Below are 11,310 nucleotides of genomic sequence, written 5' to 3'. Positions count from 1 at the left end.
TGAAAGTAAATAACTGAAAATACGTTCTATAATCCTTATTAGTTATGCATAAATTACTATAAAAACTAGTTTAAAATTTTGAATTTCCAGAGAATTTCCATCAACGTACGGTACTAGCATTCACCACGGAAAACAGTCCCTTTAAAGACATATATGAAATCCCCATTATCAACGCCATGCCATTTGAGGCTGCAATTTTCACGCATGATCCTCTGCTTGTGTATGAACAAGTAGTCATCAACTGGGAGAATTCTTCCGCTCAGAAGTAGTTCCTTCAGCTCATTAATGGTACTCGAGTCCTTCATTTCCACAGGAATCCTCGCCGAGTTAAGTAAACTCGACGAAGTTTGCACTACTAGACTCAAACTTTTGGAGGGAGGGTCATCTTTTACACGGCTCATCGACTTGAGGAACACAACAATTTCAGAAAACTCACGTATATCATACTCACTTAGCCGACGAAAATCTTCTTCTAGCTCAGTTCCACAAAAGAAGAGTGACATTCTTTTGATAGGGGTGCCATCCATGATGTGTATTTTCTCTTTGAGGCTGCGCACTGTTTCGGTTCTGTCAACTTCTATATGGAGCTGTCTAGCTGAAAACTTGATGATAATCTGAATTTTACCAGTTGAATGGTGGAAGCTAGGAGGTGCCATCCAATATCTGACGGTGAGATCAATTTTGGTACCGTCACTGACAATTGGGTAATCTTCCATGTCTAATCCATCTAGTAACTCCAAGCCGCAGACTGCTAGGGTTTGGGAAGCAACTGGAACACCCAAGAGTTGTTCTATCTTGGTTTTGATTCCGACAACAGATTCTTTGAGACCTACTTCTATGGCGACTGCTTTATGACCCCATGAACCAATAATAACCCTCATAATCAATGGTAGTTTCTATGAAATATGTTCAAATCTCTTTGGCTTCGATCTGACAATTAGTGGAATCGTTCTAAAGTCCAGAGAGATTCAGAAATATAACAAAAAGTTCATTTCAAAGCAATGAGTATTCCTGAATTCCATCTGCATGCATGCATCATACAAATATGCTATTCATTCAGAAGGCATTTTTAGTTCTAATCATACATATATGACTAGCTAGGATATTCATTCTAGTTACATGCTCAAGTTGACTGTTATAGTCTCTCTGCTTGTTCAGACATATTTCACATATATGCATGGTCTGGAAGCCTTTTTTTTTTTTCCTCTTTTGGAACTTAAATGGGCTGTTTTTTTTTTTAACTAATTCGTGCTCTGTTGAACTAGAAATCATTTGATAAAACCGTCGAATCACGATGAAGACAAAATCATTTCATACAAAAGAAAAAAAAAGTAAAAAAAAAAAATATATCAATCTAGATTTACCGCGGTAAATATCTTCGTCGGATTGGGAAATGAGTCAAAGTTACTAGCTTCTTAACTTTTTGTTGTCGCTCAAGTAGCTTGATGGATGGCCATGAAAATTTACCCCAAAACGCACTCTGAACAGAAAAACGCGTTAAAACGACAGAAAGAGAGAAAGAGAGAGAGGAAAGCAGCAGCTCACAGTCTCACTGTTCCCTCAGTCGTCTCCTCCTCCTCCTCCTCCTCCTCGCCATATTTCAATTTCTGCAACACCCACTTTGGACAGCCCATCTTCACTTGTCAAGGTACACCAAATGCTCTTAGATTTCATCTCATTTCGTTTTGGGCATGCTTCTTGTTAGTTTGACACACTTGGCTTCTTTCATGATTTGGGGCTACTCTCTTGCTCCTCAATGTTAAAGTTCCTGTCTTTTGGGCCAATGCAAATCCAAACCTGCATTACTTCTATTCCCTTGTTTTCTCGAATCTCACTTGGACTTTGTGAATTAAGAGAAATAGTTCTGTTTCAGGTTTGTTTGATGGGAGTGTTCATCTTGTTGCGAACTTGATGTTTAATCTATGGGCTTTTGTGTCTTTATTTCCAGTGTTCTAGGTTTCTTATATTCCTCAGCTTTTGATTCTGAGAGTTGAATTGTCTGCAATCAAGTTAACAGTGTATTCAATTGGCATAATTTGGGCCCCATTTTAGGAACTTCAATTCAGGTCTTTTAAGGTACATTATTTCAACAGTATGAATTATACTGTGTTTGGTGTTTCTCTGTTCGATAATTACGTTCATACTTCATCCCCTTGTTTGGTCTCTATAGTAAGAGTCTCTGGCCGAATGCCTTGTTATTAAATCTTAAACCCTAATACTAGTTAGTTGTTTATGTAGGATAAGCATATTCAAATATGCTTCAGCAGGAGGGACTTCTGCTAAGATCATCTTTCCTTCTAAATATCTTTGCTGGGTTTGTGCTACATTCTCTTGCCGTTTCAGAGATTCCTTTAGGTTCGAAACTCTCTGTAGTAGGCAAAAACATCTGGGTCTCTCCGAATGGTGATTTCGCATTCGGATTTTTTAACCGCACAGATGAGCCTAACTATAGTGTTGGGATCCACTTCAATTCAAAGTCTATTCCACTTGGAAAACAAACTCTGGTGTGGACTGCTGGTGCAAATATCGTGGTTGGTGAAAAGTCTTATGCCCAGTTGACCCAGGATGGTGAATTAGTAATAATTGATTCTTTGAAGGGAGTTGCAGTATGGAGCAGCAGAACTAGCCAATTATCAGTTGTTTCAGCTGCTCTTCATGATAATGGAAATCTTGTCCTGTTGAATGAAGAGAAACATATTGTATGGCAGAGTTTTAATACCCCCTCTGACACACTTCTTCCCGGACAGAACTTCTCTAGGTCGCAGATGCTTCGAGCTGCAAGCAAGAATCTTGTGTCTGATTATATGTCTAGTTACTACACTCTTTTCATGAATGGGGATGGTCAGTTGCAACTCAGATGGGAAAGTCATTTTGTGTATTGGACTAGTGGAAGTGCTCCTAGTTCAAATATTACCGCTTTCCTCACCTCTGAGGGAGCCCTACAACTCTGTGACCAAAATTTGAACCCTGTGTGGTCAATGTTCGGGGAAGATTACAATGACTCTGTAAGTTACCGGTTTCTTAGGCTAGATGTTGATGGTAATCTACGTTTGTACTCATGGGATGAAGCTTCAATGACATGGAGAGCAGTCTGGCAAGCTGTTGAGAACCAGTGTAATGTCTTTGCTACTTGTGGCCAACGTGGCATATGTTTCCTTACCGAGTCTGGGTCACCTGATTGTAAATGCCCTTTTAATCCTGTGAATGGCTCCACAGAAAAATGCTTGATAGCATCTCAGCGATGTAAATCTGGTTCTAGCTTGTTTAGTTATAAGCATACTGTCCTATACGGAATGTACAACTCTACTGATGATTTAGTTGTACGAACCAGTTTACAGCAATGTAGAAGCTTGTGTCTCAGGGACCCACTTTGTACAGCTGCAACCTTCTCAAATGATGGAACAACAAACTGTTTAATGAAGAGAAAACAGTATGTTACTGGCTATTCGGACCCCTCACTAAGTTCAGTATCTTTTGTGAAGGTGTGTGCAGACCCATTAGCTGTAAATCCAAATCCTAATCTCTCCTTGTCTTCCCCTTCGGCACAGAAGTTTTGCCTTCCTTGTCTCATTGGAGCAGCCTCCGTTGCTGTATTTCTTTTATTTCAATTGGCGCTTGGTTTCTGGTTTTACAGAAGAAGGAAAAGAAGAAGGATTTTGGTCAGGAAAAAAGCCAGTTTTGCTCATACCAGCTCGAATTCAAATGGCTTGATTATGTTATCCTTTTCCGAAATAGAGGACTTTACAGAAAACTTTAAGCATCAGATTGGACAAGAGATGTTCAAAGCTGTTCTTCCGGAGAAAGAACCAGTTGCAATAAAAAAGATGAATGTATCTGCTGAAGAAAGAAAATACCGGTCTGCAGTTTCAATGATAGGTGGCATTCATCACAAAAACCTCGTAAAGTTGCAGGGTTATTGTTGTGAGTTGAATCACAGATTTCTGATCTATGAATATGTCAAAAATGGTTCAGTGGAGAAACATATAGAAGACCATAAACTGTGTAAGAGGCTGACTTGGGGAAAGAGAGTTGATATATGCTTAGGCGTGGCAAGAGCCATCAGTTATCTACACACGAGCTGCAGGAAATGCATCATTCATGGGAACTTGAGATGCAAGGATGTGTTATTAGATGAAAATTTAGAAGCCAAGGTTACTGGATTCGGGCTTGGGGCGATCATTGGGAATGAATCAAGCTCTTCAGCAATGAAAGATGTAGAAGACTTTGGTAGGATGGTGTTGGTGTTGGTAAGTGGGTGTAGAGAAGTTGGTGACCTCTGTGAGTGGGCATACAAAGAGTGGTCAGATGGGCATCCGGAGAATGTAGTTGATAGAAGACTGGGTGGTATGCATATATCTCAAGAGCTCGAGCGTGTATTAAGAATTGCATTTTGGTGTCTCCAAATTGATGAATTTCAAAGACCTTCAATGACCGAGGTGGTTATGGTGTTAGAAGGCACATCAAGTGTTGACCCCCCACCACCTCCTTTTGCTTGATAAGTTGATATTGAATGACCACTGATAGAGCCACAGTCCAGACTATCTTGAAGAAGCTTTTATATCTTAAGAAGTTTGAACTGTGACTAACAGTGACAAATCCAGGTTTTCTTAGGACAACTATCCATCTCCCACTTGGCCGTTCACCATCATGAATTGTGGTTGACTGATTGTGTCGTAAGTCATGACTTCAGAGTTTCCGCTGTTGACCGTAAATGTAGTTTTTCAATTTTTCTCTACATTATTCCAGGTTTTAGTGAGTTTGATGAGAAATCCTATTTCCTACATGGAGGTTAATCTTATGCATTCTTAGTGAGTTTGATGGGTTGTGATTTGCTGGTGATTAATCTGTACTGATTCTTCTTTTTTACTTATCTCTTGAAATACAGAGATTAGAAGTTCTACTGTTCTATTGCATCCGAGTCTATAACTAAGAAAGTAGATGCGAGGCAGTAGTTTCTCACACTAGTATCGATCGACGATCGGGAAGCGAATACTACTGCCAAGCTTGCCTGTTGGGCATTATGTAATAGGCCTTGCAATGTGTTGTTTACTCATCCGACCTCCTTTTCTAGAGGAAATTATCCCTACACAATGTACTTCAGCTCTTTGTTCGATTATCCAACGACTTTCAATGCTATTTTTCTTTGGGCAAATTAGAAAAATGTACTATCTTTCATCTTCAATTAGAAAAGAGTCACTACAAATTTCTCAATTATAAAAAGGCCATCTCAATTGATTAGAAATTAAAAATTAGTCAATATGCTTAGAATAAAATTAGAAAAAAATAACTTTTTAAATATTTTTCGAACTGTTTTGTCTTTTCTCACTTTTTTTTCCTTCTTCAAATTCCAGCCATAACTTGTGTTGTCTGTCGATGGATTTGAGAGTGGTTGGTACCGTTGGAAAGATTTTTCTCCCTTCTTTCATTTGATATCTTACTCACTCTGAACCGACCACCGTACAAGGCGCAGCAACCTTCGCAAGAGGTTGCCACCATCGATGGCAGTACTCTAAGTAATTCTGGCGAAACCGGAGCTCAAGGCTCCCTAATTCTAGTTATTCTCTTCATTTTGAGCATACTCCCTAATTAGAATTTGCTCTGGACACCCAAGAAACTGTAATGGCACCCATTGATCACCATGTTCTCTATTTTTAGTGTTTTTCGGCGAACTGGTAGAAGGCCCACTTCAACAACATCATCATCATGCCTTGTTCTGTCGCCGCCATCCTCATCTCAGCGTTGTTGTCGACTAAATCTTCACCTCCTTCAGGTCGTCAGATCTCAATTGGATTTTCTGGGTAATCTGGCACTCATCCCCGTACCGATGTCGTCCTATCCCCGCGCCTCTGACGTCGTCCTTGCATCTCCGACCGTCCTCACACTTCCAACGTCTTCCCAGCAGCTCCAACCCTAAACCCATTCCTTGCAACTCCGACCCTAAACCCTTCCCCGCAACTCCGACCTTCCCCGCACCTAAGACACGTGGTCCAGTATGGCGCCTCTAATCGATGCATTGTGTTTTCTGTTTGAAATTACAGATTTGGTTCTAGAGAGGAAAAAAACTAACAACAGTGACATTTCGTAAATATTTTGAAATTCAAGGGTAACGGTTTAAGGGATTTAATTTGATGACTTTTTTTTAATTTTCAAAACTTAGGTGATTTTTTTCTCAGACCTAATGTCAAAACAATTATTGGTCGAGGCCAATACTAATCCCTGCCGAATTCGTCTTTCTATGATATAAAAGTATAAACCTATAGTCCTAAACTGAAGCCCTTCTTCAATTAATGACAAGACTCTAATCGAACAACGAACAAATAGAAACCGATGAATTCATTCATGGAGACTGCTAGTTCTCTTCGACTTCCAGTCGGCTACCGATTCGTGCCAACTGAGCAAGAGCTTTTGCTCTCTTATCTGTACAATAAGGTGATTGGGGCTCCCCTTCCTTGCAACGTTGTGATGGAGTGTGATCTTTATGGTGAAGAAGAAGCATGGAAGGAGCTATTCCAGCAAACCGATGAGAGTTCCCTTTACTTCTTTACCGAGCTAAAGAAGAAGAACGACAATGATTCACGAATAGCAAGGATGACATCATCAGGATCTGCTACATGGAAGAACCAGAGCGAGAAGCCTATCCATTACGATAACCACAACAATGTCGCCGATGGTGTTGGAGGTCATGATGAAGGGAAGAATCAGAAGACGGTTATCGGGTTTAAGCGAACCTTCTCTTATACTAGTAAGAAAGAAGGATCAACAAGTAGTAGCAGTAGTACTAATAAGGCAAAGGGAGGAGGATGGGTCATGCATGAGTTTAGGCTTGCTGAATTCCTTCTTAGCCACAACCAGGTATATGCGTGCTTCTGGTTTCTTATACATTATTTAATTTGGTGCAAACGAACTCATCTTTTTTTGGATTCAATTTAATGATTTACTATGCAACTGTATATGTCTCTTATATATCTATGATTAATTAGGGTTTCCGCCATATATCTTCCGGGTGTCTCTTATTAAATCTCGTGTTACAAGCATCACCTAATGTAATCTTTTTTGTGGTAATGCAGGGTAACAACATCTATGTTCTTTGTCGAGTCATAAAAACGAAGAAGGGGGAAATCATGGAATAGCGCAGCTAGGTTACGGGATGATTGTACTCCAGATTCATATTGATGGACGCAGTGTCGGGCGACTTACATTTTTTTTATTTATAATTGTTTGTGTTGTTGCGTTTCGTTCAGGTCATATCGATAGTTTGATACTCGTTTTCTCAAATAAAGCACCACGTTAAAGCTAGGGTTGACAATTATTTTTCTTCACAATATGTCTTGGTCTCTCTCTGAATTGATATTTGAGAACGCTCCTTTGAGAACACATAAAATTAAATTTAAAGCTTGATCCTCACATAGGTTATAACTGCCCAATATAGTTAATTTCTAATTTTTGGACACCCAAAGTGAATTACTGATCACTAGTGTGATATGATTGATATCGATCGATCAATAGTACGCTGTCTTACTCAGATAAAAAATCCCACAACTGAGGTTGGATTTGAAAGTCCCATAAGTAATCTTGTTCATCATGCTGTCGTTCTTCATCGCTTGTGGATCCATAGACAATTCTGTTCAGCTTGTCAGTTATTCTTGCAGCCCCAAAATCTAACATCAAGTTGCCCATCTGGATACATAAAATAATGCAATGATATTAGGTCACAGTTTAAGAAAGTGTCGGGATTTTATCAGCGGTAGCTTGTATATATATATAAGGTAAAGGTTTCTGAGAAGCTAGCGAGTAATAATAGATCAATCAATTCGCATATATATAGTGTATTATGGCAAGTGGGAGATCTAGCTAGACAAGTACCTCTGCACGTACTAAGTGAAGTATAGAGTCTCCGGAAGCCGAAAAGCTAGCATGTACAACATCTGCTTGTTCTTGATCAAGCATGCGAATTATATCGTAGAAGATGAACTGATTATGTAGTCCAGTAGTCAAAACAAGCTCTAGGGTGGAACCATTCCAATGAATTTGAATTTGCGGCGATTTTGCAGGAGCACCTGATCCGGTCTCAAAGGTGGTGCAGCTGCTGCTGCTGCTGCATAATTCATACGATCTTTTCCTATCAAACTTTAGCTTGTCCCTTTTCTGCTTGTATTTCTGCAGATTTGACTCCATGGTTTTGATGTAGTTAATGGCTTCATCTATTTGTTCAGGAAGACTCGGTGGTTCCTGCGCGCATTAGTTAGTATCATCGGATTAATTACGTACATCAAAATGAAGTTCGAAACGGCCTTGAATGCAAGCAAATTATGGAAATGACGATAGTGGAGATGGAGTTATACCTTGTTGGTATTCTGGTTTGGGAGGAGAGAGTTGAGTTGGGAGTAGAGGTTTTTCATGTAGTTTCTCCTGTTCTTCTCAATAACCCTCCTTTCGATTTTGGTTCCTGCAGATGTAGTTGCTTGAGTATTATCCATTACTTGTTTGGAGTCGGGCTGCGAATTAAGCACCGAAATTCCCATGAACAAAGAGAGCTCGATTCAAAAGCTAGCTGCAGGGTTTCAGAGTATGCTGTAGCTGTCTGTGTAATCGGCTGGACTTGTACTCAGTTGTGAGTCGTTCGATCTATATGCATAGATGTCCTTTTGAAAAGGTGCGGAGGTAAAGGAAGAGTGAATTGAAGTCTGTGGGCGTTGTGACGGAATTAGCATATCTTTATAATGAGGAAGAAGCACTAGCCTTACCTGTGGTGATCGATAGATGAGCTATCCTAAACTATCGTTATCTACAATACATCATCATCAACGAGTGACGGAGAAGTCGTCGATGTGGATATTTTGCAGAGAAAAAAGTAGGCAAACAGAGAAACACATGTGGATCGATATTGTTTCAACTTCTAGGAAATAGACCCATTTAATTTGCAGCATGCTTTATTTCCTTTGCAGCATATAATGCATTGGGGCCTCACGTACAGACTCACAGTAGTTCATACTTATTCATACGCGGTTCTTTGTGTTCTTATTGCATTTCTACAAGAGACCACGGTGCATATAGATTCTGTTATATATCCGAGTACACACAATGGCCACCCCTGATCAAGCTTTGACGAATCGGAATATTGATCATCGTTACTGGAAGAACAACCTAATTCTCATAATCGTACATTAAATTTGCCAAGAAAACCAAGCCATTTCACGTAATATATATACTCATTTAAACAAGTTAATTACAATTTTGATTTTTTTTAAAAGATTATCGTTTGTTAAAAATGAAAAATCAATAATATGATACCGTTGACTCACTAAAAAAAAAGGCAAAAAACGAGAATGTGTTAATTAACTCTAACACATGAGCATTCAATAATTAGTTTACATCTTCATGCAAAAAATATGCAATTCAGAAAACGTGGTGGTCCGGTAGCTATTCACATGCATCAGTGTAAAACTACGACATGCAATAAACCTCCAATAAGTGTTAGAATTGCATCTGAATCCGATTTATTATTTTAGTGAACAAACAAAAAGAAATAAAGGAAAAAACGATGGCATTCAGAAAATAACAGACACCGTCGACATCAACATTAAACTAGCAGATAACTTATAAAATCATATATTTGTGGCAATAATTTTAAGCATGTGGTTAAATTCAATCACGTGATTCATAAGACCGGTTGATATGATGGATTTTAACCTGTGGTACAACACGATAGAATGAATGATCGATGGCAAGATGGCATCGGGAAGCTTCCTCATTGGTTTTTGAGTGAGTAGTTACGACCAAATACCGATATTTCTCAATGGAAATATCTGTTATAATCAAAGTATTTTCCAATGGAAATTTTTGAAATTTTCCGATATTTCCCTATATATCTGGAAATTTTCATATTTCCCGATATTTTCATAATATCGCCACGTATCAGACCAACTTCAAATAAAATAAAAAATCACTGGTTAGGATAATCAAACTTCTAATCCATCTTTTTGAAAGCACAAAGTTATAGTCCACTCTAGTACACCAACTTATTATTATATATGATTCTTTTTATTATATATTGCATTCTATATCTCAACATTCATCTAAAATTAAAATAAAACCGAACTAGTTGTTGAGGCCTTGAGGGGAATTAAACCCATTTGGTCTAAGAGGAAGCAATAATGAACCTTACCCTTATGGGGGAAATTCAACATGTCTTATCCATTATATTTATTTTCTAATGAGATGCAATCAAGTGAAAACATACGAATACAATCTAACGCACTCTTCATAAAACAATGGTTATGGTCAAAGTCGAGAAATGCTTGATTCAAACGGGAATTATTAGTACCACAACTCACAGTCAATCACATATGACCCCTATAGTTGGCATATAAGTCAGTATATGTAAAATTAGAAAGGGGATGTATCATTTAATGACTATTCTTCACAATATATTCAAGATTTTACTCAAAGACATGATTAAAATAGTGAAAATTTTGTACCTCATAGATCCTTTATGTGGTTATAAATCATTCATGTAATTTCATGTTTAATGTATCATATGTAAATAAGGTGTGTGTCACGACCCGGACCGCTCCGCCGTAACACGATATTGTCCGCTTTGGGCATAGCCCTCACGGTTTTGTTTTTGGCAGCTCAGAAGCACCTTCCCAGCGGGTCACCCATCCTGGGATTGCCCTGGGCCAAGCATGCTTAACTTCGGAGTTCTCCTCTCCTCCGAAGCCATTGAGCCCCCAAAAGGCCTCGCATGTTATTAGAATGAACGTATTTGGTTGCGACGTTAGTAAACGAGAAACGGAAACGTTCTCGGAACGTTTAAATTGAAAAACGTTACATTTCCGTAACGTTTATATCGACTTTTATTTCGTCGCTCGGTTGTGAAAACTTTCTTCACGGAAGTTGTAGAGCTCGTCGATACGAGTTCGTGGATATGTGACGCGTTCGAATCGGACGTCGGAGGTAAAAGTTATTAACGACGGAAGTTGGTTTCCGATTTTGGGAGGGGGTATATAAGTAAATGGTTGCAACTAGGGTTCCCATAATTGGAAACCCTTTCACCCTCAACCCGCCGCTCTCTCATCTCTCTCACTCTCTCGGGTTCTCTCTCTCTCCCTTGCTTCTCTCTTCCCCGACCTCTTCTCCCTCTCCCTCACCGATTGCTCTCCCTCTCCCTCACCGATCGCCCTCTTCCTCTCCCTCTCTCACTGATCACTCTTCCATCCCCCTCGATCCGAACTCTATCTCTCTCTCTCTCTCCCTCCCTCGCACCCTCCCTCTCCTCGCCAACGGCAGTTGTGCTCTCCGCCAGTCCCT

General features: G+C 39.4%; 4 protein-coding genes across 4 annotated transcripts; 2 read left to right on the top strand and 2 right to left on the bottom strand.

The window, feature by feature from the left end:
- Positions 1–113: 113 nt before the first annotated feature.
- LOC126796994 (polyubiquitin) lies at positions 114–881 on the bottom strand. Its single transcript, XM_050523693.1, has one exon. The coding sequence runs from the start codon at positions 879–881 to the stop codon at positions 114–116; it is 768 nt and encodes a 255-aa protein (XP_050379650.1).
- A 692-nt stretch (positions 882–1,573) lies between these two features.
- LOC126798628 (G-type lectin S-receptor-like serine/threonine-protein kinase SD3-1) lies at positions 1,574–4,946 on the top strand. The gene is made up of 2 exons (XM_050525639.1): positions 1,574–1,648; positions 2,239–4,946. Exon 2 carries the CDS (start codon positions 2,256–2,258, stop codon positions 4,494–4,496), a length of 2,241 nt encoding a protein of 746 aa, XP_050381596.1. The 5' UTR covers positions 1,574–1,648; positions 2,239–2,255; the 3' UTR covers positions 4,497–4,946.
- Positions 4,947–6,327: 1,381 nt separating this feature from the next.
- LOC126796993 (NAC domain-containing protein 41-like) lies at positions 6,328–7,130 on the top strand. Its single transcript, XM_050523692.1, has 2 exons — positions 6,328–6,852; positions 7,068–7,130. The coding sequence occupies exons 1-2, from the start codon at positions 6,328–6,330 to the stop codon at positions 7,128–7,130; spliced, it is 588 nt and encodes a 195-aa protein (XP_050379649.1).
- Positions 7,131–7,346: 216 nt separating this feature from the next.
- LOC126798638 (transcription factor bHLH162-like) lies at positions 7,347–8,672 on the bottom strand. Its single transcript, XM_050525649.1, has 3 exons — positions 8,343–8,672; positions 7,864–8,229; positions 7,347–7,677 (listed from the first exon to the last, which is right to left on the bottom strand). Exons 1-3 carry the CDS (start codon positions 8,520–8,522, stop codon positions 7,516–7,518), a joined length of 708 nt encoding a protein of 235 aa, XP_050381606.1. The 5' UTR covers positions 8,523–8,672; the 3' UTR covers positions 7,347–7,515.
- Positions 8,673–11,310: the final 2,638 nt, after the last annotated feature.

This window comes from Argentina anserina, chromosome 6, assembly GCF_933775445.1.
Source record: "Argentina anserina chromosome 6, drPotAnse1.1, whole genome shotgun sequence".
Taxonomy (NCBI): domain Eukaryota; kingdom Viridiplantae; phylum Streptophyta; class Magnoliopsida; order Rosales; family Rosaceae; genus Argentina; species Argentina anserina.
The sequence above is the reverse complement of the archived record's forward strand: the minus strand, read 5'-3'. Positions and strand labels throughout refer to the sequence as shown.

Coding starts and splice junctions, on each gene's coding strand:
- LOC126796993 (XM_050523692.1), top strand. CDS start 6,328: ATGAATTCATTCATGGAGACTGCTAGTTCTCTTCGACTTCCAGTCGGC. Junction 6,853..7,067: donor TCCTTCTTAGCCACAACCAG/GTATATGCGTGC, acceptor GTGGTAATGCAG/GGTAACAACATCTATGTTCT.
- LOC126798638 (XM_050525649.1), bottom strand. CDS start 8,522: ATGGGAATTTCGGTGCTTAATTCGCAGCCCGACTCCAAACAAGTAATG. Junction 8,230..8,342: donor CAAACCAGAATACCAACAAG/GTATAACTCCAT, acceptor TAATGCGCGCAG/GAACCACCGAGTCTTCCTGA. Junction 7,678..7,863: donor TTCACTTAGTACGTGCAGAG/GTACTTGTCTAG, acceptor TTATGTATCCAG/ATGGGCAACTTGATGTTAGA.
- LOC126796994 (XM_050523693.1), bottom strand. CDS start 881: ATGAGGGTTATTATTGGTTCATGGGGTCATAAAGCAGTCGCCATAGAA.
- LOC126798628 (XM_050525639.1), top strand. CDS start 2,256: ATGCTTCAGCAGGAGGGACTTCTGCTAAGATCATCTTTCCTTCTAAAT.